This window comes from Magnolia sinica, chromosome 4 (genome assembly GCF_029962835.1).
Source record: "Magnolia sinica isolate HGM2019 chromosome 4, MsV1, whole genome shotgun sequence".
Classification (NCBI taxonomy): Eukaryota; Viridiplantae; Streptophyta; class Magnoliopsida; order Magnoliales; family Magnoliaceae; genus Magnolia; species Magnolia sinica.
Genome location: NC_080576.1, coordinates 61,710,668 through 61,737,384, shown reverse-complemented (window position 1 = coordinate 61,737,384; position 26,717 = coordinate 61,710,668). Strand labels below are relative to the sequence as shown.

At 39.9% G+C, this 26,717-nt stretch overlaps 1 protein-coding gene across 1 annotated transcript in view; it reads left to right on the top strand.

Annotated features, from left to right (window-relative positions):
- Nucleotides 1-5,662: 5,662 nt before the first annotated feature.
- The window catches only part of LOC131243153 (exosome complex exonuclease RRP44 homolog A), a 66,778-nt gene continuing 45,723 nt past the window's right edge, over nucleotides 5,663-26,717 (top strand). The window contains exons 1-4 of the mRNA XM_058242283.1: nucleotides 5,663-5,821; nucleotides 5,941-6,078; nucleotides 6,290-6,447; nucleotides 24,856-24,911. Of these exons, the coding sequence (XP_058098266.1) occupies nucleotides 5,687-5,821; nucleotides 5,941-6,078; nucleotides 6,290-6,447; nucleotides 24,856-24,911 (487 nt within the window). The 5' untranslated portion in view covers nucleotides 5,663-5,686. The remainder of the gene's footprint in view (nucleotides 5,822-5,940; nucleotides 6,079-6,289; nucleotides 6,448-24,855; nucleotides 24,912-26,717) is intronic.

Here is a 26,717-nt window from a genome sequence, read left to right as displayed (position 1 = left end):
CCGAGCCGAATAGGCCGAGTCAAATGGCCGAGTCGAATAGGTTGAGTCAAATGGCCGAGTTTGAATAGGCCAAGTCAAATGGCTGAGTCGAATAGGCCAAGTCAAATAGGCTGAGTTTGAATAGCCTGAGTCAAATGGCTGAGTTTGAATAGGCCGAGTCGAGTAGGCCGAGTCAAATAAGCCAAGTTAAATGGGCCGAGTTGAATAGGCCGAGTCGAATAGGCCAAGTCAAATGGGCCTAACACTCCTTACTATGGGCCTCTCATATATCAAGTGGGCCGCATCAATGGGCCGCACCAATGGGCTCAAACACATGGAATGCATTTAAAATCAATATAGTTTACATGTATGTGTAATATACGGAAAACAATATATCTAAGCATATGTGATAGCAATCAAGTCAGATATAAATCATTGCTGACATTAAAAGCCTTGAAAACCATAACCTAAACGTTTATAGTCCGCACCTTTTGTCGGTAGACTCATAACGAACTCAGTTTAAACACTAAACCTTTGTCTATAGCACAATGACAACCTATTGCATGAAATAAGTTAGTTGTTTCATCATTTACTCTAATTGAATCCCTAAAACAGATTAGGGTTATGATTTCTTACCCAAGAACGAAGTCGGAATCGTCGGTATAGCGACACGGAAGCGGTGGTTAAGCACGTGGAGTGGTGGGATCGAATCCTAGGAACAATCTCTCACTCTCTCTCTCTCCTCCTCTCTCTTCTCTTCACTTTCTTCTCACTTCTCTATCCTAGGGTTGAAATTCGTATGGAATGAGAGAGGGGTGGGTTTAGGTCTTTATATAGGCCCATAACTGACCTCAATGGCCCCAGGGCCATGGTATACTTAGGTTATAGCTAAAAGTTGGCGATTTCGGGCCAACGGAGCACATCTGGAGGCCCCTTTTCTGTATATGATCCAAAGAAAATTTCCTAACATTGGATCTATGTCAAGTTAAGTTTTCGGCCCAATCGAATTTACGGATCGACCGCGGAGGATCAGTTTCAGTTCAACGGTCACCGTTACTCGATCAAGGCCACAAGTACACTGACCTGTGTTGGAAATTTTTCTTGATCCGAGGGTGTAGTTGGGTCAGAATCTGATGGTCTAAAATATTAAATTTAGCCTGCAAGCGAACGGCCCAATTCAGTTAAGTTCGAGTTCATTTTCTAAAGATATTCGTGTTTCTCACACACTTTGCTCCGGGCTCAAGTTGTGCGTTTCTAGATATTATTGGGACTTGGTTTCCAATATGGTTGTCAAGCCCAGTAAGGCGGTCATAACCGTATAGTTTTGCGTTAATCGGACTTTCGACGCGCGATTTAGGTCCGAAACAGAGTTTCAAGTTGCTTCCGACAGCAACTAGGTTTTGAGATTGATCCTACGTTTTTAGGTATCGTAGCGTTAGTGATTCTGCTAGTTTTGGGTCTTATAGTTCATATTTAAAGTGGTTGAGCTAATTTCATAGATAATCTAATTTAGCACTAAGTTAATTCTCGTCTAATTTCTAAAGGATTTGGTCCTTAGTGATTTCTGCTTGAGGTGGTACTCGGGTCTTTGTACGGATTTTCCTGAGACATTACAAATTTGAACATGAATCCTGTAATATGACCCTTCGATCTTCGTGGTTGATTCTCAACTTAACACTACCAGCGAGTGTTTGAAAGATGGAGGGATGTGATAGTCTAGATGGACAATTTAGATATTCCAGAAGAGATATCTCATGGATTCAGGGAGGATTCAAACTCTTGGCTTCAAGAGAGGGAAGCAGAAATAGGAACGAAGTTTCATTTTTTAAAATGATTTTGCACACTTGATTTTTCAAATTTAGTTTTGGGTGTGACGCATGTGCATGCACACGTGTTTTGCATTGTGCCTTCTGATCACATGTACACGATTAGGTAGACTAATGTTAACTGATCCTTTGTTAAGTTGTGTAATGGCCCGCTGGTTCAAGAATTTGAAATATCAAATTCAATCTGATGAACACTTCGTATCAGGTAATTTAAACAAGTTTTTGACACTAATTCAATGGTTGAATTGTCTTTAATTCATAAATCGAAGGGCCTATGAGTTTTCCAAGGTTGTTTAAAAACTTGGGTATGGATGATCTCTCATGTTATGTACATGTACACGTACACCATACAAAACTTAATCTAGTCTTTAGTGAGTTTATAACTATTAGAATTGGACTTAGACAGTGTAAAACACTTATTAATACACTAGGGTCAAGTTGATAGGTTCAGTGTCATGGATGGTTAGATGTAACCATCCTGATTGTGTCCTTGGTTGATTTCATGATGATCCAAATTCAAAATTAATGGTTGGATAGTTTCATCTACCCATGTAGGGTGTTTTCATCGGTTGAATTCAAGGTTAACCAAGTATAATGCAAAGTGTGACTCGTGGTGTACATCGATGTGTGTACGTATGGGCACAACGAGACTTAAAACTTAAACCTACATGTGTTAATATGCACCTGTGTACCTACTTGTGCATGAAAATTTTTGGGATATTACAAAGCTACTCTTAGGGCGTACTGTAATCATGGGTCTAAACTAAACTAGGGACTTCAGACTTGCTGCAACGTGGTTGGACAAAAGTGGAGTATCCAAGGATAAGCAATGTTGCATATAGAGAGATTGATTGTTGGTAAGGGTTCAGAAACTCTTCGTCAAGTACCGCTTTTATGGGCTTCTAGGAGGCGGCGGTTGCGTATGATTCTATGTGAATCTTTGATCGTGCATGACAGTGTCCTAATAAGATCTCAATTTCTTACTATATGATACCATCATGATTTGATTTGCTTATAATTTTGGACGAACTTTCTTTTTATCGCTCCTAATTTCTTGCTACCTTTAAGAAATCATTGATCGCCCTTGGAAAATTTCCCTTTCTGTGCTAATCTGTTTCTAATTTGGGACACGCATGCTATATATAAACTAGATTGTGAGGAATCCGTCATTGTCAGGTTTTTGGAAACTTCCTGCGTATGTAAAGAGTCACACGTATCATGCGTGCGTTGATCACGTGTCCTACTAATGATGTTCGTCTTTTTTATCATAGACATGTATATGGCTTTGAGTGGGCTTGCTTTTGACATGCTATACATCATTGATCGTTAAGCCTTTATGGTGTAAGTACGGGCGCCTTTGCCATTGTATATGAGTGCCATCACATGGCAAATTGCATTCGCCATTCGTACATGAGTGCCAACATGTGGTGTTTTCTCATTGGGTAACGTGGACTATGTTAGGCCAGACATAAATAAAAACTAAGGTGTTTTATTCCTTTGGTGGACCATTCGTACAAACATTTAATCAGGTGTGCCATGACACCCACATGAGAAGTTTAAAGTCATGAACGCTATTATGGGGAAATATAGTCCGATCGTCCTCAGGATCGGCTCGGGCCGATGAGCATACACTCCTGCGCCATCTCACCCAGAGAAGTTAGAGTTCACTTCCCCAAGCGTAGCCTTCGGCAACACACGTCCCCGAGCTTTCACCTATGTACCTCACAAGGACCGTCTTAAAGTGCCTTGGTCAGTCCAGCTTGGCTCAGGACAGAGGGATTGATCAACTTGGTGAAGTTGAGGAAGAGCTTATCGAGGACAGATGAGACCGACGAGAAGATAGGTCCAACCTTTAGCTTAGAAAAACCAATAGCCTAGACGACCAATGCAAAACTTCCAAGCTCCTCAGAGCAATCCCTGGCCAATCAACCAATGAGTTCAGCTCGGCTCAGTGCGGCGCTCGAGCCATCCTCGGTTGATCGATGGGTTCAACTCAGTTCAGTTCAGGTCGGCTTCATCTGGTCAATTAGTTGGTCCAACTCGGTTATGACATAAGTAAACGAAGGTTCAACTCGAATCTTTGTGATGTCTAATTTCCGAAGCATTTAACTTCTTCATGAGCCTTGATAGCCTCTTCGGATCATTCATATATAGATCCACCTCGGATGAAATAAGGGGTCCATACTTTGCCAACCCATGATGTCCCGACTAGAATCGTGCCGACCTACCTCCTCGGCTGGGTGGATGATCTTCCTCGACTATGCACGATTCTAGGGTAACCATTGATGCCCATCACTTGCGCGTAACCGTCCACTGCGTGATTCTAGGGTAACTACTGACATTCACTACTCGCGGACATCTCGCTTAACAGCTAAGATCATACTTAAGATTATTGACTACCCCGTCCTACGAACACTATAAATAAGGGGTCCATCTGCATGAAAAGGTATGCAGAATCTCTTGCCCTAAACCCTTCAACACGACCAGACTTGGATTCTTAGCCTGACTTTGGCATTGGAGGGTCTCCTGCTCTAACCAGGGTCTCTTTTGTTCTTCTCTTGTGTAGGTGCTTGTAGGTTTGAAGGGGGCAGTCCAGATTCTTGCATCAACAAACGCAAATAACAATTGCATTGCTAGTAGTGATGTAACAAACTTCGCTATTAGGTAATGCTTTGTGGGCCCACAATGATGTATGTAATTTATTCACACTGTCCGTACATTTTGATAAGATCCAAATCTGCCATGGACAACACCGGGAAAACATTTGTGATTGAATGCTACCATTAAAAACTTTTTAAGGCCCACTGTAACGTGTTTATTCGCCTTCAGTGAAGTAAAAATACAAATATACGCTTTGATCCAAAACTTGTGGTGGTGTGCAGTAAATTTTTAAAGGTGGGCATCCAATCACCCCTGCTTCGTATGGTATAGTCTACTTGAGATTTATAACTGCTGCATTTTTAGAATCATTCAATAGGTAAAATGGATAAACTAGGTGGATAGAATACATGCAACATGTTGGGGCCTATGGAGCTTGGACACCAGCTAACATGGGTTTTATCCGCTATCCATTATTTTTCCATGTTATTTTAAGTTACCAGTCTAAAAAACTAATGCAAATTCTTAAATGGACCACAAAATGGAGATTGACGTTTACTGTTGAAAAACTTACGAAGGCATTATAGTTTTGAATCAAATTGGTATTTTTTTTATTTTTTTTATTTTACTTCCTAGCCCCACCTTGGCTTGCGCTTGCCGCGGGGACACCCAGCCCGCGGCCGTTTGTTTTGGCATGTGCTGCTTTAGCTGATCCACCGAGGTGCGTGGATGCCTTAATGCAGGCAACGTGATGTATGTGACTTAAATTTACACCGTCCATCTATTTTTGCAGCACATTTTAGCGCATGATCTGAAAGATGAAGCATAATCAAATCTCGGGTGAACCTCATATCAGGAAACAATAGTGATTGATCGTTAATAACTTATTTTGTGCCACAAAATTTTTGGATGAAGCTGATATTTGTGTGGTAACTTCATCCGGGTCAACAGTTTGGATGGAAAATAAAATAAACATTCCCGTGGCCTTTAAGATGTTTTTAACGGTGATTATTCAATCACGACGGTTTGTGGTGTGGTCCACCTAAGACTTTAATCTGCTTCATTTTCTGTTTCGTACGCTAAAATGAGCTTTCAAAACCGATGGACGGCGTGGATGTAAGTTATATACATCATGTTGGCCCCGCATTCAGGGATCCACCCACCTCGGTGGATCCGGGGATTCCCCGAAGCGGCGCACCAGCCAAACTGCGGCATGTCGTAGCAGGCAAGAAAGCTCAATGTGGCATACGTGTGACACATGGGCACGTGTGTTTGCGTGTGGAATGTCCATAGAGGCGTGCGAGGGATTAAAGCAACAATCCATCGTCCTTCTCTTGCTCGGAGAGCAGCAGCAGCAGAAGAAGATGTTGCAGAGCAAATCCTTTGTTCGGAAAACAAAGCAAGGGAAAGTACTCAAGGTCATTCTCTTTCACTCCCCCTCTCTCCTCTCAAAACCCTAACCCCTAACACACACATACACCTCTCTTTCTCTACCAGGAATCATCTAGTGTTTTTCTCACTTCTTTCATATCTTCAGGTCGTGAGAGAACACTACCTCCGAGACGATATCTACTGCGGAGCTCCAATCTGCAAGGTCTGCGACTCCTCCGCTGCTCGTCTTAGCTCCTCCGCATCTCCAATCCTCATCATCGATACCAACGTTGTCCTCAATCAGGTAATCTTTTTTTTTTTTTTTTTTCAATTGTTATGATCCCAACGGTTTAAAGAGCCTATCTTGACACGTTCTGTCAGTCCTGGGGCTTTTGGTGTATTGTTAGGTTCTTAACCTTCATTCGAAAAATTTACATTTTCCACGCAGCGCCTTCTTTGGAGATATTTTTTGAATATTATTATTATTATTATTATTATAATTATTTTTTGTTCAGATTGATTTGCTGGAGAATCCAGCTATCGACGATGTTGTTGTGCTTTCTGTGGTGTTGGAAGAGGTGAGGAACAAGAATCTTGCAGTTTACAACAGGCTACGGGCTCTTTGCAGCAACTCCACTCGGAAATTCTTCGTCTTCTCCAATGAACATCACAAGCAAGTTCCTTTCTCAAAATTTCATCTTTTTATTTTATTTTAACGTAAAATTTCGTTTTCAGCTTCATGGGAACGGTTTTTAGTAGTTGTTTGTCTTGTTTCTCTGTTTGCATAAGCTATGAATAATTCAATTGACTGTTGCGGTAAATTGTAATTGGCCTTTGCATCAGTTGGATATAAAAAAATGCATTTCTTCATGGCTATCTTTATGAAGAAATATATATGTTCTTTCTGGTTTTCAATGCAAGGGGGAGACTAGCAAAATTAATCCTCTTTGAAAAACTTTGTACAGCTTCAAACAGTCTCATTGGGCCTGGTTATGTAACTTTCCAACATTGGATTTAAAAGGAGTACTTTTGATTACTGTGTATTTGTAAAACATATGGATGGTAACAGGACTTGTTGTATATGTTGATGGTATTATTTTAATTGGCATGAGCATAACTGAAATAGACAATGTCAAGAAATTATTGTCCTCATCATTCGAAATGAAGGATTTGGGAATACTAAAGTACTTTGTTGGAATTGAAGTGGCGTGCTCGAAACATGGAATATTCTTGTCCCAACGTAAGTATGTGCTTAATCTTCTGATTGAGGCGGGTTTACTTGGTGCTCGTGCTGTCGACATGCCTATTGAAGTAAATCATAAGTTGCATGAGAGACAGTCAGATGAAATTGAAAATCTAGGCATGTATCGTCATCTAGTAGGTCGTCTAATTTATCCCAGCTTTACTTGTTCAAACATCTCTTATGTTGTTGGAATTGTAAGCTAGTTTATGCAACGACTTTGTCAGCATCATCTTGAAGCAGTTTATTGGATCATTTGTTACTTAAAAGCTGCTCCTGGTCGTGGTCTTCTCTACTCAAACTATGGTCATTTGAACATCAACTGTTTCTGTGATACTGATTGGACTGACTCCTTTAATCAACGCTTGACTGCAGGGTACTGCACATTCGTAGGAGGAAATTTAGTTACTCGGAAAAGTAAGAATCAATCCGCTCCTTTGCCGAAACCGGGTACCGTGTAATGACCCATGCAACTTGTGGATTACTATGGGTGAAAGCCATTCTTCAAGATATGGGATTCACAACATCTTCCCCAATTCCAATTCATTGTGATAATCAAGCAGCCATCGATATTGCATTCAACCTGGTCTTCACCAAAAGCACAAAACACATTGAAGTTGATTGCCACTTTATTCGGGAAAAATTAGACGCCAAGCTCCTGTATACGTTGTTTGTTCATTTAGAAGATTAGTTAGCGGATGTCTTCACCAAAGTTATGTCTAGTGTTTGTAATATCGATACTATCGGCCGATATTATCGGTATCGATGGTGAGTGATACAAAACCCCTTGGAAGGCCTTTGAAATACAACAAATTCGAAGAATCGTGTGTATAATGCGATATATTGTAAAATATCGTGCGATATCAACAAATATTATCACTTCTACCATTTTTAATCGGGGATTTTAACATTTTCTTCGCAATTAAAGGGCTGGGAATGTCGGAAAAATCAGAAAAATTCGGGACAACCCCAGAAAATCGAAAAATATATATAAAAAAGGGAAAACTTTCAAGAGAGTGTATTTCGGTACCCATAGAAGAGATTGCCTAATTGGAAGTTGCATTTGGTGGGCCAATCGATTGAAACAGTGCGCCGTTCGTAGGTAAGTGTGAAAAAATCTTCGATTAGCTTTGATTTTGGCAAATAATTTGAAAAATCCAGAGATTTGGAGTGTATTTGAGAGAGAGATTTTCGGGGCTTAGGGTTTCGGGCAGGAAGGACTAGAACCCTCTCTGATTTCAAAAAAATAGAGCTTTGGATGCCTTTTTATGGACGCGAATTAGCTATTGACAGGTTTGAGTAGCAAGACTCGCCACTAAAGTGATGTCACCAAGTTATGTGGGCCCCACCATGATGTATGTGTTATATCCACATTGTCTCCATACATTTGGAGAGATCATTTAAAGGTATGATACAAAGAATGATTCAGATCCAAAGCTCCAGTGGACCCCATAACAGAAAACAGTGGGGAGAGTGACGCCCACCATTAAAGACTTCTAAGGGCTACAAAAGTTTTCGATCAAGCTGATACTTGTTTTTTTTCCCCCCATATTTCATGTTTGTGTTAACTTACGAAAAGGTTGGATCTCAAATAAAAATCATGGTGGACCTTAGGAAGGTTTCAATGGTGGACGTCACTCTCCCCATTATTTTTTGTGGTGGGGTCCACTACTGCTCTGGATTTGCGTCATTCTGTCTCGTGCCCTAAAATGATCTCTCCAAATGGATGGACGATGTGGATACAACCAATGTTTTAAATATTGACGATATCAGCCGATATATCCCACGATATATCTTGTATCTCACCCATGCGATATGAAACGCACAGGTAGTGCTGATATATCCCACCTATTCGATCCAGTAAGCATTTATTATTTTTGATCCATGTTTTTGTTGTAAATCACGTTAAACCAGTGTCAAATGGTTACAAATCTATGATTCTTCATGTTTTCTGTGAAAAATCATGGATTTTGAACTTCGATTTCGAGATTTGGGGGAGATGGGTCAAGTTGCGAAAAGTTGAGAAAAATCAAAAGTTTTCAATTTCTTGCAAATCAGTTGCAAACTTGCAATCTTTGTATCCAAACACAAGATGTAACCTGATCTAGTAATTCTTCTTTTGCTTTTGAATGTATTGCTTGTGTTTCCATACATGTCTTCTTATATTTATAAATTATATAAATAGACTTTGAATATACTAGCATCAATTCAATTGGAAGGTGCATATATTAGGACCCCATATAAAGGAAACCCCTATTATGTGCACTTTTTTATTGTAATGTTTTGATTCCTAAGTGTGTATTGATGTCTTTTTCAATTATCCCTAAAGTTTCATCGAAAAATTCAACCAATTTCCCAATGTTCTCATGTTTCCCAACAACAGCAATACATTACGTGATACAATCGATATATCCCATGCGAAAACCGATATGTCCGTATCCTAAGGGTGCGAGACATTACGCGATACAATCGATATATCCCATGCGATAACCGATATGTATCCGTATCCTAAGGGTGCGATAATGATATTTTAAACATTGGATAAAACACATACATCATGGTGGGGCCCACAAAACTTAGTGATGTCACTTCAGTAGTGAGTCTCGCCACTCAACTTGTCGGTAGCTACTACGGGCGCAAGCAGATTGAGTAGCCCGAGATAGAGGGTCTTGTTGGGGGCTCTGTAGGGCCCACCATGATGTATGTGTTTTATCCACACTGTTCATCCATTTTGATAGGTTATTTTAGGGCATGAGCCCAAAAAGGAGGCAGATCTAAGGCTCAAGTGGACCACACCACCGGAAGCCGTGGTGACAATGATGCCCACCGTTGAAACTTTCCTACGGCCCACCATGATGTTTATTTGCCATCTAATCTGTCCATAACTTCTGACAGACCTGGATGAAGAGAAAACATAAATATTAGCTTAATCCAAAAATTATGTGGCCCCCAAGACATTTTCAACTGTAGTTGTTCAATCTTCACTGCTTCCTATGGTGTGGTCTACTTAGATTTCCCTGCTTTTTTTAGCTCATGCTCTAAAATTATCTGTTAAAATGAATGGACGGCATGGATAAAACCAATGCTGTCAAATAGCATATGCGATCCTGTGCGATTGCATATGCGTGTGCGCATATGCGGTCGCATATATATTTTTTTTCGCATTTTTTCAAAAAATTAAAAAAAAATCAGAAAAATCAGAAAAAATTCAAAAAAAAATCAGAAAAATCAAAATAAATTATTATATGTCATTGGGACATGAAATACATTTAATTTAAGTTAAAAAAAATAAAACCAACCAATTACATACATATGAATTATGATAATGATACATTTACAAATTACAATATAGTTAACTTCTTAAATCTTAACAATTAACATTTTACATTTAACAATAACAAACATGAAATATCAAATATCAAATATCCATATTCAACATTCAACACTACATGTACTGATGTATACAATACATAATATATCAAGTTATCAATATTAAGTTATCAAGTATCAATAATCAACAACATCAACATCAACACACTTAGACTTATGACTTATGAGACAAGCATTAAACAAAATTAAGAAGTTATGTATTTATTATTTTATTTATCTAATCTAATCAATAATCATTAATCATATACATTGATCTAGCATCCATTGTGGCACATCACCCCCAGGTCCACCACCACCACCATCATCATTCGAGTCATCTCCTTCTTCCACATACACTTCTTCTTTTTCCGTTTCTTCATTATCTGTACATACTAATACCTCATCAACATCCAATGGTGGATGATTTTCAGCTTGATCATCATTATCACCTTCTCCTTCTTCAATCTCCTCTCATCAACGGGTTGATGGCTACTACTCGCCCCCTGGTTCCCCCCCGTCCTTCGCCTTCGAGTGGTACTACTACCTTCACCAGGTGTTGATCCATATGCGGCATCTTCAACTTGTGCCCATGTCAGCTCCTCCTCTCCAGCAAATATCGGGTCCTCCGTCTCTACGAGCCACTCGTTATCTGCATTCAACTCGTCTAAGCAGATAGGGTCAAAGAAACCGGGCTTTTCTTTCCTACTTTGGAATTGTTCTCGCAATTTTTGATTGTATTGAACGAAAACCAAGTCGTTGAGCTTTTTTTGTTCAAGGCGATTCCTTTTCTTGGTATGAATCTGCAAGAAAGAAAGTGCATTTGGCATTAGCTATTTAGGTAATTAATTTAGCTTAGGCCACTAAAAAATTAAAGGTTACCAAAAAACAAAACAATTACTAAACAGTCGAAACTTACCGCCTCGAATGTGCTCCAATTGCGCTTGCAACCACTGGCAGAATACGTGAGTCCAAGAATCTTCATAGCCAGCTTCTTTAGAGCTAGATCCTTCCTGTTCGGGTCCACTCTATAGGCAGCCCACCAGTCAGTTGAGAAAAGCAGTTTTAGTATAGGTTAGAGTCTTAGTCTCTTAGAGACACTTTGTAGAAAAACTTTTTGTAAGAGTTCAGTACACAATTGACAGTACACTAACATTCATTTATAGAAGTACTTACTGGGTAATTTCATTGTTCGATGTCTTATTACGATATCCCTTGAGAATATCCCTTCACTTTTTGTGTAGAAGTCTAGCAAAGTTGAGATCTTGTCCTGTTCTCCTCTATCTGGAATCATTCTTTCCAAAACATCAATAAATCCAACCATATGCATAGTTAATGCTCCTGCTGGATCAGCAAAAGTGAATAAACAGGCTGGGTTAAGGATGTAAGCAGCCGAATACAATGGGGATAACATTTGGCTGCCCCATCTTCTATCTATAATATCTAAAATTGGCCTGTAATCACGGTCTCTATAGTTAAAATAGTCTATGATCTTATTTTTTGCCTTCTCCATCACATCATATATGTAGCTCATTGCGGGCTTCTCATCCTCGTCCACCAATCGCAACACAGTGACTAAAGGCTCGGATGATTTTAACGTCTTTACCACTTGAGTCCAAAAATTTTGAGAAAGAATTGTTTGTTGAACCCGTTTCCCTTCAACCTTCTTTGACCAAGGCCCACTTGTAAAATCGGCCGACACTACAAAGCTTCTAAGTTCTGATTTCTTTGCATGTAGCCTTTGTAGTGTTAAAAAGGCTGTAGCGAAACGGGTGATTGCTGGACATAGCAAGTTACCCCCAATGTGTTTTCTCATTCGACTGAGAAGAAGGGTGTGTTTGTACATAAAGACCGTGATTCTTCTAGCCCTTGCAATCACATTTATAAATAATCTACCTATATCTTCTAACATAAGATCAATACAATGGGCCGCACAGGGGGTCTAAAATAAACGTCGCCTCTTCTCCATAAAAAGACGACCGGCCATTACATACGAGGCTGCGTTATCTGTAATTACTTGTACAACATAATCCTCACTTATTTCTTCAATTACACTATCTAGTAAGTTAAACAAATATTCTCTTGTGTGTAAATGGCCCAACACATCCACTGACTTCAAGAACATTGTCCCAGCTGGACAATTTACCAAAAAGTTAATGAGAGACTGACCGGATCTATCGGTCCATCCATCGGCCATTAGTGAACAACCATATATTTTCCATGATTCCCAATATTCAGCTATGAAGGATTGTGTATATTCAACTTAAGTTTTTAGGCATATCTCCCTCATTTCATGATATGAAGGAGGTTTAAGCCCAGGTCCAAATTGACCTATAGCCTCAATCATTACTTTGAAGCTTTTCGATTTAACAGCGTTGAAAGCAACGCCGGTTTGGTAAAACCACTTAGCAATATATTGAATTGTGGTTTTCCTATCTTTTTGTTTATACCGGTTCTCTAAAGTTGTTTGAGCCAGCCCTTTCCCTCTACCCCTTTGGTCGATCACATCCTCGGGGTGTGGTCTACACCATCTATCTATGGGCCCATGCCCTCGGGCTCTTTTCGATGGTTGTACTTGTGGTCTAGACCGGCCTGTTGAAGTAGGGGAGTGGGACTAGCTTCATCTATATTAACTACATTTATATCTTCATATGCATCTTGTTCTATATATTCCTCCTGACGTAGGGCACTATCGCATTTCTTTCTTGATTGTTTTTCCATATACTCTATGATCTCCCTTAGGATTTTTGGAGTAATTTTGTTGCATGCTTTTGCATTTGACCCCGGTAAATCATAAATGTGCAAGGTGTTGCTTGTGCCTTACAATGCCACCGGAACTCACATATCCACATAACTCACATATTATGTGAGTCTTTTCGGTAGCACTACGGTAGTGCCCATACTTCCAACCCGGGTCATTCGACTTGGGCTTCAAAGAGGAAGATTGGGAAGAAGACATTATGATGGTGGATGGTGGTGTGTGTATTAGCACTAAAAAGTAACTAACTAGCTACTAACTAGAAACTAGAAAGTAAACTACAAATAAAAAGAAAACTAAAGTAAAGTAAGAGACTAAGAAGAAGAACTAAGAAGTAAGAAAGAAGTAGATCTAAGAGAGTAAGTAAGAGTAAAGAATAAAGAGCCTAAAGAGATGGGACTTGAGGGAGAGAGAGAGAGAGAGAGAGAGAGAGAGAGAGAGAGAGAGTTACACTTACACATACACACACTTGTAGAAACTAGAAAGGGAGAAGAAGAGGGAGAGAGAGAGAGTTGAGTTACACACTTACACTTGTAAAAAGGGAGAAGAAGAGGGAAAAGAAAATGAGAAAAAGAGAGAGAGTTGAGTTACACTTGTAGAGAGAGAGAGAGAGAGAGAGAGAGAGAGAGAGAGAGAGAGAGAGTTACACTTACACATACACTTGTAGAAACTAGAAAGGGAGAAGAAGAGGGAGAGAGAGAGTTGAGTTACACACTTACACTTGTAGAAAGGGAGAAGAAGAGGGAAAAGAAAATGAGAAAAAGAGAGAGAGTTGAGTTTCACTTGTAGAAAGAGAGAGAGAGAGAGAGAGAGAGAGAGAGAGAGAGAGAGATTTACACATAAATAAAATTAAAATTACAAATCTAAAAGAGGTTCCCAACTTTCAACTTCCAAATTCTTGTCTAAGTTGTCTACTCGTCTTCTCTTCACCTTTGCCCCTTCACTTGAGTATTGATTGATTCTTGATTCTTGAATTCTTGTTGTAACTTGTAAGATGTAACTTGTAAGTCGTAACTTGTCACTTGTAAGTTGTAAGTTGTAACAACTAAAAACTAACAAAGTAACAAATCAATTAACAAACAAAATAAAAAAAAAATGATAGAAAGAAGTTGTTAGAATTAGAAACTTAGAAGTTAGAACTTAAAAAACTTAGTGGATGGAGATTGGAGAGGAGTGAGGATTCTCTTGACTCTTGAATCTTGATTCTTGAATATGGATGGTATGATGTATGATGTATCTTGGATTCTTGATTCTTGATTCTTGTACCCTTCCTTGATTCTTGAAAGTTGAAAGAAAAGAAAAGAAATATGGAAATGGAATATGAATGGAGAGGAGTGGATGTAGAATGTAGATTGTATTGTAGAGTGCTTAGAAGTTGGAATTAGAAATATGTAAGAGAGGATGTAGTAAGAGAAATAGAGAATAGAGAGAGTTTGAGCTTTTTTTGCATGTAGGAATGCTTAGAATGCATATTTATAGAGAAAAAATCCGGATTAAAAAAATGGGTAAAAAACGGTCAGAAATTTGACCGTTGGCCATTATGCGATCGCATATGCTCGCACATGTGGCATATGCGATCGCATATGTGCAGGGATCGCATATGCGATCGCCCCTCAAATATGCGCATATGTGATCACATATTCACAAATGCGATCGCACATGACAACACTGGATAAAACACATACATCACAGTGGCCTCCAAACCCCTGACAGACCGTCCGTCTCTAGCTATGGAATTGGAGCGGATCGCATCTTTGGCTTGGATTTGGGGAACTGGACTACTTAGTTGGTCCCACCTCAATGTATGTATTGCATATCCACGCCATCCATTTGTTTGGACTGCTGATTTTAGGGCCATGTTTCCAAAGGTGTGGTCCACATGAGATTTGAATCTTCCTCAGATTTTGGATTATGGTCTAAAACTATTTGGAAAAATAGATGGACAAAGTGAATAAAATGTATATATTATGGTGGGGCCCTCAAATTTGGATCTAGTAGCTACTGGCTATTGACATCATCAGTAGGCAAACCACATCCCGCCAGGACCTAGTTAGAGACGGATGGTCCTATGGGGCTCATGGTGGGGCCCACAATGATGTTTGTAAGAAATCCACTCCGTCCATCCATTTTTCTAGAACATATCAGGTCATGAGACCAAAAATCAGGCAGATCCTTAGATCAAGTGGGCCGCACGACATGAAACAGTGAGGATTAAACATCCATCATGCCCCAAAAATCAGCCAGTCACATCATTGATGGGTATGTTTACAATTTCTACTTTTTTTTTTTAATAACTTTTGAATGAATTAATTGTGTTTTCATACATGTTTTAATACATTTATTAATTTTATGCATTCAATTTGAATATAATTGCATTAGTTTGGTTAGCCAGTGAATAGCTTAGGACCCTTTACAAATGAAACCTATTATGTGCACTTTTTTTTTTTTTTTTTATTTAATGATTTAAAAGTGTGCATTAAGGTCTTTTTTTTTTTTTTAATAATCCCTGAAGTTTCATTGAAAAATTCAACAATTTTCCTAATGTTTCCCCATGTTTCCCAAAAAGTGCGATAAATTACACAATACAAACGATATATCCCGTTCGATAACCGATAAGTATCTGTATCCCAAGGGTGCGATATATGGTGTGATACCGATATTTCGAATACTGGTTACGTCAATAGTGCCCCTCAAGACCATCGGTATCAAGCTCGACATGAATGATATCCATGTGCCAACTTGAGGGAGAGTGCTGGTGCACAGAAAATGTGTACACCTAAGGTGCAAATTTGTATGCACTTGTAGTATACCATATAGAGGAATAGGTTTAAGGTTTTTAGTCTCCTAATTCATTTTAGTCTCTATTCCCTTTTATTTTTATTTTTATTTTATTTTTTATATCTCATTTAGACTCCAATTGTAATTAGAATTTGTTTAATTATCTATAAATAAAGGATTAAGGAAGAGAGGGTGAGATTGTGCAACACCCTTCTCTCTTCGTCCTCTCTTTTCTCTCTTATTCCATCTAAGTTTTCACATACCAAACACTATAGAAACTGCGGCTTGTCTTTGAGGCTCATCATCCTTCATTGGCTTGAGAGCAATATGCTTACTTTGTATTTGAAGGTATACGTATTCTTGTGACCGGAATGGTATACTTTCCTGTCATACAACCATGGTTGGCCCAAAAAAATATGCGTGACTTTCATAGGGATGGCATCAAACCACACGGTCTCTTTATTTGAACTGAGAGAGTAATTTACCAAACATTGGTTGGTCACTGGAATAGAAGTGTCATCAACCCAAGCAATTCTATATGGCTTAGGGTGGTTTTTTTTTTTTTTTTTTTTTTTTTGAGCTTCAACTTGTTGGTCATGCCTTGTCATGCTGCTCCCTCCATCTATAATTACCTTCACAACTCCACACTTCACACATGTGAAAAATGTTGGTTTGCAGCCAATCTTCTTCCTCTTACTTCATTGGTTGCCGTTAGGATGCGCCTAATTACACATGATATAGTCTTCTCTAGTAGACCATTGACTTCACTAAATTGTCATCTTCTGCACTTGGTTCCTCGCTCTGATCTACATAGTCATCATCCACATTGTCATCCTCATTGTACCATCCTTGCTTCTATTGCTCACAGAAATTTAAGTTCTGTGTAGGACAGGCTGTGGCAAAGTGTCCACGGCCACCACACTTGAAACAATTGTTAGTGGCCCTGCCTTGGTTTGTGCCAACTGCCTTGCCCTTATTCTCAAAATTCTGTCATGGTTGCATGGGGGCGCAAGTTACTGCCATTGCTCCCTGATCGTGTCTTGGAACCTGTTGTTCTCACGATGGCCAGAACTGGATGGAGCCATATTAGGGATATTAGAGCATGTGAATAACTACCTAGTTGTTGCCCAACCGTGCTTCCCCTGTGCCCGCAATGCAATATGATATGCTTCATCCACGGTCTTTGGTTGGACCTGTATCATCTCATTTTGTATACTCCACCTGAGCCCTCTACAATGGCGAGCTACCTGCTGTACTTCAGCTTCTACCAAATCACACCTCAATGTAAGATCATAATTTACTCAACAGTTGGATTGTCTTGTTGCAAATCCAGAAGCTTCATGAACATCTTGGATTCATAACTGGATGGGATGGCAGAAACCTTTGTTTATTTTGGCTTCCATCTCTTCCCAGTTTGAGATGGGTTGAAGGCCACGGCGTCACAAGTCTCACACCAATCAATTCCACCACTTCAGGGCTGGTTCATTTAACTTCAATTCTGCAAACCATAACTTGGCTTCCTTGGCAAGATGAAACCACTCAAACTAATTTTCCATTTACTCCAACCAATCCTGAAGAATGTCAGGATCGACACTGCCACTATAGGTTGCGATCTCCACCTCCATGCTCCTGGTTGGATCTTCTGTATGAGTCGGTTGGGGCCATTGGGCAACTTCAGCATAATATGGATAATTGTGATAAGGACCCGCAAGTGCCTATTGTCCTTGTTGAGGAAATTGGGACTGCTGATATCCCGGATAGGCCTCATGTTCATATCTGTAATTAGCATCTCATCTCCATGGAGTCTGAGTGATAGGTGGTTGCTGATGAGTGGTAGCACCTGATTCTATGCATTCTTCTGTGTGGAGTGCTCCGTAAGCATCCTGCTGAGTTGAGTGTCAGTATCGTCATACTTACGGTTGCCTTCCAGAATGGTCATCCGACTTTCCATGTTCTCAAACTGGCCACCTATGTGGTCCAATCTTTCCAAAATTTGCTTGAGTATCAACGAAACATCATCTTGACTTCTTCCTGCCTTTGTAGGGCTATAGGATGCTCCGCTTCTTGTGGGCAATGAACAATGGTTATCACAGAGGTTTTATGGAGTTGCAAAGGAAAAGGAAAATAGAGATTTATGAAGGCAGGTTTCGGGTCAATGTTCTGGGTGTAAGAAGGCTGAATTTTATTGGCTAGTTTTCGAACGGATTTGGACAGATATATGGGCAAGTTATGGTTGAAATTAGGGACAGGTTTTGGGGCTGAAATTTGGGCACAATAGACTGTTTACAGAATAGGTAACGCGGCCATTTTGGTTTCAGAAATTGGGCTGCAATGGGGCTGAATTGTAGGCAGGTTTGGCACAGATTGGGTGGTGAAATCAGACAGATTTTGGAAAAAAAAAGAAAAGGAGAAGAAAGAAAGAGTAGAGAAATAAAGCCCTTCCAAGAGCAGAAATTGCCTTGATACCAAGAAAAATGCAGCTGGGATCAAATAAATTGAAACTAATTGCAAACCCAACTTACCAGGCTAGGCTCAAACATCCACATGCACAGATAGGTAAAAGAAGAATAAAGACTGAGAGCAAGGCTCAACGGTCCTTTTACCTTTATGCTAGGGATAACAACCCCTATATTCTTCTACCATAAGAAAAACTCTCAGCAACTCTTAGTAAAGAGAAGAATGGTCTTCTTAATGGTTTTAGAGTGTCCGAAGGCAGTTGCATCATTAGTCATCTACAGTTTGCGGATGATACTATCTTATTCTGCGATGCGGATATGATCGCCGTGGATAATCTTCGCAAAATCATTGTCTGTTTCGAGGCGGTTTCAGGTCTTAAGGATTAATGTTTGCTAAAAGTGAAATGCTAGGGGTACACGTCAGTGACGAAGATTTGGGTCGGATGGCGAACGCTTTTGGCTGTGGGAAAGGCTCCTTTCCCTCTATGTATCTTGGATTGCCCCTTTGCATAGGTAAGCCTTCTTTACACCTGTGGGACAAGGTGGTTGAAAGGATCGAAAGAAGACTCACTAGTTGGAAGTGTAGGTACCTATCGTTGGGAGGGAGACTGATGCTCATCAAAACGACCTTCTTGAACATGCCTGTTTACTTCATGTCTCTCCTCAAATGCCCCCGGTCGGTGCTAGACCGTTTAGAGAAGATGAGAAGGGATTTCTTTTGGAAAGGGAATTCTGAGGGCTTGAAGTTTTATCTCTTTCAATGGAAGGATGTGTGCAAGCCGTTTTTAGAAGGGGGAGTGGGGATTAGAGACTTATCACTCATGAATACGGCGCTTCTCTGTAAGTGGCACTGGAGGCTTGGCACTGAATTGAGTAGGCTCTGGAGGGAGATCATTGTTGACAAATATGGTGTGGTGGAGGGAGGGTGGTTTGTCAAAAGCTCCTCTCTATCGGGCCTCCAACATTTGGAGGGCAATAGCGTTAACGGAATATCTGGTTAGGAGGGGCATTGGTTTCACCCTTGGGAATGGGAATCTCATTCGTTTTTGGTTGGATAGTTGGCATGGTGAAAGAGCACTCCAAGATGTCTTCCCGAGACTAGCATTGCTCGCTTTGGATTGCTCCATCTCGATTTCTCTTTGCAATTCCTCAGGTGGTGGATCTGTGATTTGGTGCCCTCCTTGCTGCAGGAATCTGACGGATGATGAGGTGGAAGAATTTGTTTGTCTCCTGGAGTTCCTTTGACTCACCGTGCCCGTTCCTTTGGTAGAGGACAACATGTTTTGGAAAAGGGCATCGTTCTAGTAAATTCTCCGTTGGATCTTTTTTCACGTTGCTATCCGACCCAGGTAGTAGTTGGGGTCCCCTCCATCCCAATCACTGGTGGCACTATGGAGCCCCTCCTCGTGTTGCGGCATTTGGGTGGTTGGTGGGTAGAAGAAGAATTTTGACAATTGATAATCTCCAGTGGAGGTCTCTCATTTCTCCCTAATATTTGCTTGATGTGCACGGAGGATGCGAAATCGATCAACCATCTCTTTATTCATTGCAACTTCGTTTGGAAAGTGTGGGATTTCCTCCTTCATGAGGCTGACATGATGTGGGTAATGCCAGAATCGGTGGAGAATCTCATGTGGGCGTGGCATGGTGGAGGCGGTGGGTAAAAAGATTTGGAGGCTCCTCATCTTGGCTATTTTTTGGGCAATTTGGAAAGAGAGAAATGAGCGGTGTTTCAAGGACGGAAGATTCATGGTGGACGGGGTAATTAAGGTTGTCATAGGCCTTATTATGAGTTGGGCCTCTCATGTATCTACAACCATGGCTGTTCCTTTAGTACTTGTTTTGCTGTGCTAGTGTAGCTTTGTATTCTTTTCCTACCTTTTGGTGGGCTTCTCAATAAATTGTTGTTATCTCTCTCCCTCTCAAAAAAAAAAAAAAAAAAAAAAAAAACCCTCTTAATGAAGAAAATATCATTAATAAGTTCTCTTCATTGAAGATTACTATTTCTAATATACTAAAACTGGACGTTGTAAAAGAGAAAAAGAAACACCTAAGAAGCTTAAACAAAAGAGGAAATTGCAACAACTAAAGGACTCCCGTCACTTGTGCTTGAGCGGGTCCCCGTCTAGATCTGTCCTTGTGCACGTGTGGAGTATGCACGTGACTTCAGATGCGATTGTGTCATCCACCCCATCCATCAGGTACATCACCCGTTGTTTGGCCTTGATCCAAAAAATTGGGCTGATTCAACACTCGGGTGCCCCATAAAATTATACCCGAAAAAGTTTCACGTGGTATGGCCCATATGAATTTTGGAATACTGTGACTTTTGGTAATTCTTTCATCTTAACGAGGCACATCAGATGAATGGATTGGTTTGCATATATATACCACGGTGGGTCCAACACGAAACTAATGATGTGCGTCCCATGCTTGCTTTTTCCTAGTGTGTCGCCCACCCTTTTGGATGGTCATGATTTTAGTGTTCCAAGGTGAACATTATACCTAATGGATAGGGTGGATCTCTTGATAGTTCCACCTTGTGGCTCTCCGTGTGTGAGGTACCTAGTGCAAGTTTTGCTAGTGCGGCACATAATTCAAATGTGAATTTGGAAGCAGATGTGTTTTAGTTAAGGATGTATTTGGATGCACCTTTGAATTGAATTGCTATGGTTTGTTCAGTGGAGACTGGAGAGGATATGACCCAATTTAGTGTACTTCATTTCTGGTCTAGCTTCAAAGTATCTTAATTCTTAATTGTTGGTTTACACTTTAGAGTGTAGTCCCTCAATTTGAATTGTAAGGCAATTGCAATTTGATCATTACCATCTTCTATTGCAAATCATACCAATTCAATTCACATGTGGTTCTAAACTAGTCTTGAAGTTTAACCCCCCAAAAAAGCCTTGAAGTTTTACTCTTTAAAATTTAAATAATATCTGAGGGCTTATAAGAAGTAGCTTGACATTTCTAATTATTCTGGTTTATAAGAACTAGGTTGACATGTCTAATTATTCCAGTGTCTTGGAACAATTCGGGACTGTTTCTTCTGAGTCGAATAATATATATATATATATATATATATATATCTACAGTGTTCGAAATATCGATACTATCGGCCGATATATCGGCCGATATTATCGGTATCGCACCAGTGCGAGACGAAACTCCGCCGATAACACCCGGAAGATACCAAAAATCCAAAACTTCAGATATCGTACGATATTATCGTCGATATCGTGCGATATATCGTCGACATCATGCGACACATCGTCGATATCGCCGATACAACCCACCCCGATGCCGTGGGTTGCAGAAAATCAAAAAAAATTGAATTAGAAAAGAGAGAGAGAGAGAGAGAGAGAGAGAGAGAGAGAGAGAGAGAGAGAGAGAGAGAGAGAGTACCTGTAGCCGTAGGCTGTAGCGGTGATCGGAGGTGGGCCATTCGACAGGTAAGTATCTGTATCCCTCTTTCTTCGAATTTTTCTCGCTATTTTCTTCATTTTTTCTCTTTCTTCGCTGATTGGAGCGTGCCTGTGCGGATTTCTCGGAGATTCGGTGAGAAATCAGGCCGGATTTGTGGAAACGGAACGATATTACCTCATCCGGAACCCTCGCTGCGTGAAGGAGAAGGAGAGCGCTCGTGACAGAGAGGGAAAATGAAGAAGATGGGGCGGGAGGGGTGAAATGGGGATTGGTGCGGGTGTGGTTTACTGAGCACGCTCCTATTGTACTCAGTAAATTCAGTTGGGGCCCACATTTAATGTATATGGTCTATCCACGCCGTCCATCTGTTTTCCCATCTAAAATAAGGGGTTGATCCCAAAAATTAGAACGATAAGTGGATCATATCACAGGAAATAGAGGTGACACTGATTTCCACTGTTGAAACCTTTCTGGCTCCTGCAGTGATGTTTATCGGTCATCCAAACCCTTAATAAGATCATATGGATGTGGATGAAAGGAAAATACGAATTTAATGAGATCATATGGGCCCTGCAGTGATGTTTATCAGTCATCTAAATTTAATACTTCTGTGGCCAAAAATGGTATTTCAACGGTGGATGTTCAATTCAACTGTTTTGCAAGGTGTGGCCCATTTAAACATTTTATACGGTTTATTTTTGGTCTAAAGCCCTGAAATTATCTGTTAAAATGTATGGACAGAGCGGATAAAATACATAAATCGTGGTGGACCTCACATGAGTTTACACAGTACGCTAAGCGTGCTGAGTTACTCACTGTACAATCATATAAAGTGGTATCTGTGTTCTGTGGGTCCAACGGTAATGTGTGTGTCATATCCACACCGTTCATTAATTTGGAAATAATTTTTTAGGGCATGACACAAAGAATGATGTAGATATAAATCTTTAGTGGACCCCGCCACAGAAAAAAGTGGAGAGAGTGACGCCCACCATTGAAACTCATAGCATTCTTGAGGGCCCATCATAATGTTTATTTGTGATCTAATCTGTTCATAAGTCCAAAAAGATATGGAATAATGGAAAACACGAATATCATCTTAACCATCCATCTCTTGTGGCCCTCAAGGAATTTTTAATGGTGAACGTCACTCTCTCCACTCTTTTCTGTGGTGGGGTCCACTCGAGCTCTGGATCTGACTCATTTTTTGGCTCACGCCCTAAAATGATCTGTTCAAATGGATGGACGGTGTGGATGGAAAAAATACATCATGGAGGGACCCACGTAACTTGGTGACGTGACTTCAGTAGTCCACGCTGGAAGTGGATTGCGTACCGAGGGAAGCGGATTGCGTACTGAGTAACTCAGTACCATTAGGGTACTGAGTAAACTGTGTGGGGTCCGCTATTATTTATTTATTTTATCCACTCCGTTAATCCATGTTAAAAATAATTTTAGGGATTGATCCCAAAAAACGAAGCAAATTAAAATCTCAAGTGGACCACACCACAGGAAACAGTTTGATTGAACCTCTACCATTAAAAATTTTTTGGAGGCCAAAGAAGTCTTGGATCAAGCTGAAGTTTGTGCTTTCTCTTCATCCATGTCTTTGTGATCTTAGGAACAGGTTGGATGACAAAAAAAAATTACTTTAGACTCTGGGAAGGTTTCAACGGTGGAAATCATTATTCCACACTGTTTCCTATGTAATGGTCCACTTGAGCTTTGTATTTACTTCAATTTTGGGATCAACCCCTAAAATTATCTGTAAAAATGGATGGACGGTGTGGATAAACCACATAAATTCACAGTGGGCCTAACTGAGTTTACTTAGTACGATAAAAGCATACTGAGTAATTCAGTACGCAATCCAATTTCCGTACGGAGTAACTCACGACGCTTAGTGTGCTGAGCAAACGTTGTATGGTCCACCATGATTTATGTATTTTATCTGCTCCGTCCATCTATTTTAATAGATAATTCTAGGGCTTCAACCCAAAAATGAAAAATATACAATGTTCAAATGGACCACACCATAGGAAACAGTTGAATTGAACGTCTACCGTTGAAAATTTCTTGGGGGCCACATAAATGTTGGATCAAGTTTATATTTATTTTTTCCCTTCATCCATGTCTGTACGATCTTATGAATAGGTTGGATGACAAATAAACATCATTGTTGGGCCTAGCAAGGTTTCAACGGTGGATATCATTGTCCTTGCTGTTTCCTGTGGTATGGTCTACTTGATCTTTGGATATGATTCAATTTTTGGCTCAACCCCTTAAATTAGATGGATAAACAAATAGACGGTGTGGATAGATCACATACATTCAAGGTGGGCCCAACCCACAGAACTGCCCGTTCGGGGCTAGAGACGGCAGGGGTAGGACGCAATCCGCGTCCGTGACGTGCAAAGACGAGCGCTGATGCTCCTCGAGCTCCAGTTGCACGAACGGTTCAAAGGAGATCAAAGTTACATGGGCCCAAAGTGATGTATTTATTATATCTACACCGTTCATCTATTTTTAGAGATCATATTAGATCATATTAGAGCAATATCTACACCGTTCAATTTAAAAATAGTTGTTTTAGTTTAATTAAACATCGCATAACTTAGGAACCTATACAAAGAAAATTTATTATGTGCATCTTTTTTTTGAGATATTATGATTTAAAAGTGTGTATTAAGGGCCTTTTTAACAATCCCCAAAGTTTCATTAAAAAATTCAACCATTTTCCTAATGTTTCCCCATGTTTCCCAAAAAGTGCGATAAACTATGCGATACAAACAATATATCCTGTGCGATAACCGATACGTATCTGTATCCCAAGGGTGCGATACATTGTGCGATACCGACATTTCGAACACTATATATATATATATATATATATATAAAATAGATTCAGATATGTCATACATGGATTGGTGCATTTCAGATGGCTTCTTTTGGGTGGGGTTGCCATAAAATGCCGGTCAAAGATGTAGAGTTATTTTATTTTATTTATTTTGTGGTTAATTCGTGTTGTTGGTGTTATAGTATCAATTTCCTTTTCAGGGATACATATGTCAAGGCAATGGTTGGGGAGAGCCCGAACGATCGAAACGATAGGGGTATGCTCTTTGCTTTTCTACACTTGTATTATGTTTCTTAAATGCAAATATGATTTCCCAATATGAGGAATATGTGATACAAACAAACAGGACAGAGGAAGGAACTAGATACATTCACATGCAAAATTAAGTACTAAAGTTGGAGTTTGTGGAATTAGATGATGCAATACAAATTGTGGTTCAGCCATACAAATGGCATAGTTTTGCGACGATCTGAACTGTCCAAATTGCTGGTCCAACTGTGGAAGGACCGAAGCCTAAAAATTACATAAAAAAATGATTTACACCACCTGATTCTGCCTTTGAAATTTGGATCATCCATCAATTTTTCGCATGAGAACCATCAATCGGATGGTTTTTATTGCTTGATCAGCGTTGCTTTGTAGATATGTCCTCTCCACAATGTGACCCACAATTTGGCTGGCTTGGATATTCGTACAGGAATTCCAAATCTGAGTCGGATCACAACCGTTCCTATGACTCCCTCTCGCCAATCTACCCTTAGAATTCAACTCGCCTCAGATTCATTTATTTTCTTGTGGGCTTAAGTGTATTTTTTGTACTGACCCGGAAAATCTACATCCTATAATCTGGTGATTGTGTTGGGATGGATATTACTTTCTCTTGGTGATTAGGATTTACAAGATTGGGTAAATCTTAAAAACAGGGAAGTAGGCCAGAGAATCATTCTAAAGGAAGTAGTGATGGAATATGCAATAGAGGGATCTCACCCATCTCAGATTGGTTGGACACATAGTAGTATAAGGGCTGATAGCCTGAGACACTACCTATTCAATATTTGTACACATGGCAGTCATTAATTAACAGAAAACCTTCTAGATTGTGGGCATGGACAATGGTAATCCTTAGTCTGAAAATCAGATTGGTTGGACGATCATAGTAGTGCACTAGTGTATCAAAACTTTTCCTCATGGAGGAATATGTGGGTTTTTCAATCGCACACACAGCTCGGTTTCGCAGGCGTCCAAACTGTACAAATTGTTGACCCACTTCTCGATGGATCATAGTCTAGAAATCACATTCAAAAGGTTTTGTTCACGATTGGCTTTTCTGTTAAATATGAGCCATTCACTAATCATCTAGTGCTCCATTTTGATCCATCAATCGGATGGTTATAATTGCTTGATTGGTGTGATTAGAGGGGGGGTGAACTGTCCATCTTGTTGTCCCACTTGGAGATACATCACAACCTAAGATTTTAATTGAAAAAAGGATCTTTGCCATCTACTTCTTCACTTGTATCTGACATGTTCACTGGTTTTCTTCTCATCATCCATTTGACATTTGTCAATTGGATGGTTAGAATTGCTTTATCTATGTGATTTTAGAGAGATGTCCCATCCAGTGTTCGAAATATCGGTATCGCGCTATGTATCGCATCCTTGGGATACAGATACGTATCGGTTATTGCACGGGATATATCGTTTGTATCGCGTAATTTATCGCACTTTTTGCGAAACATAGGGAAACATTGGGAAAATGTTTGAATTTTTCAATGAAACTTCAGGTATTATTAAAAATGACCTTAATACACACTTTTAAATCATAAACTCTAAAAAAAAAAGTACACATAATAGCTTTCCTTTGTATAGGGTACTAAGTTATGCGCTATCCGATTGAACAAAAACAACTATATTTAAATATGTTGAATAACATTTATAAATGCATCAAGACATGTATATCCACACCGTCCATCTATTTTGCCACCTTAATTTACGGCACCATACCAAAAATGAAGCATATCCAATTATCAAGTGGACCATGCCATAAGAAACAGTTTTGATT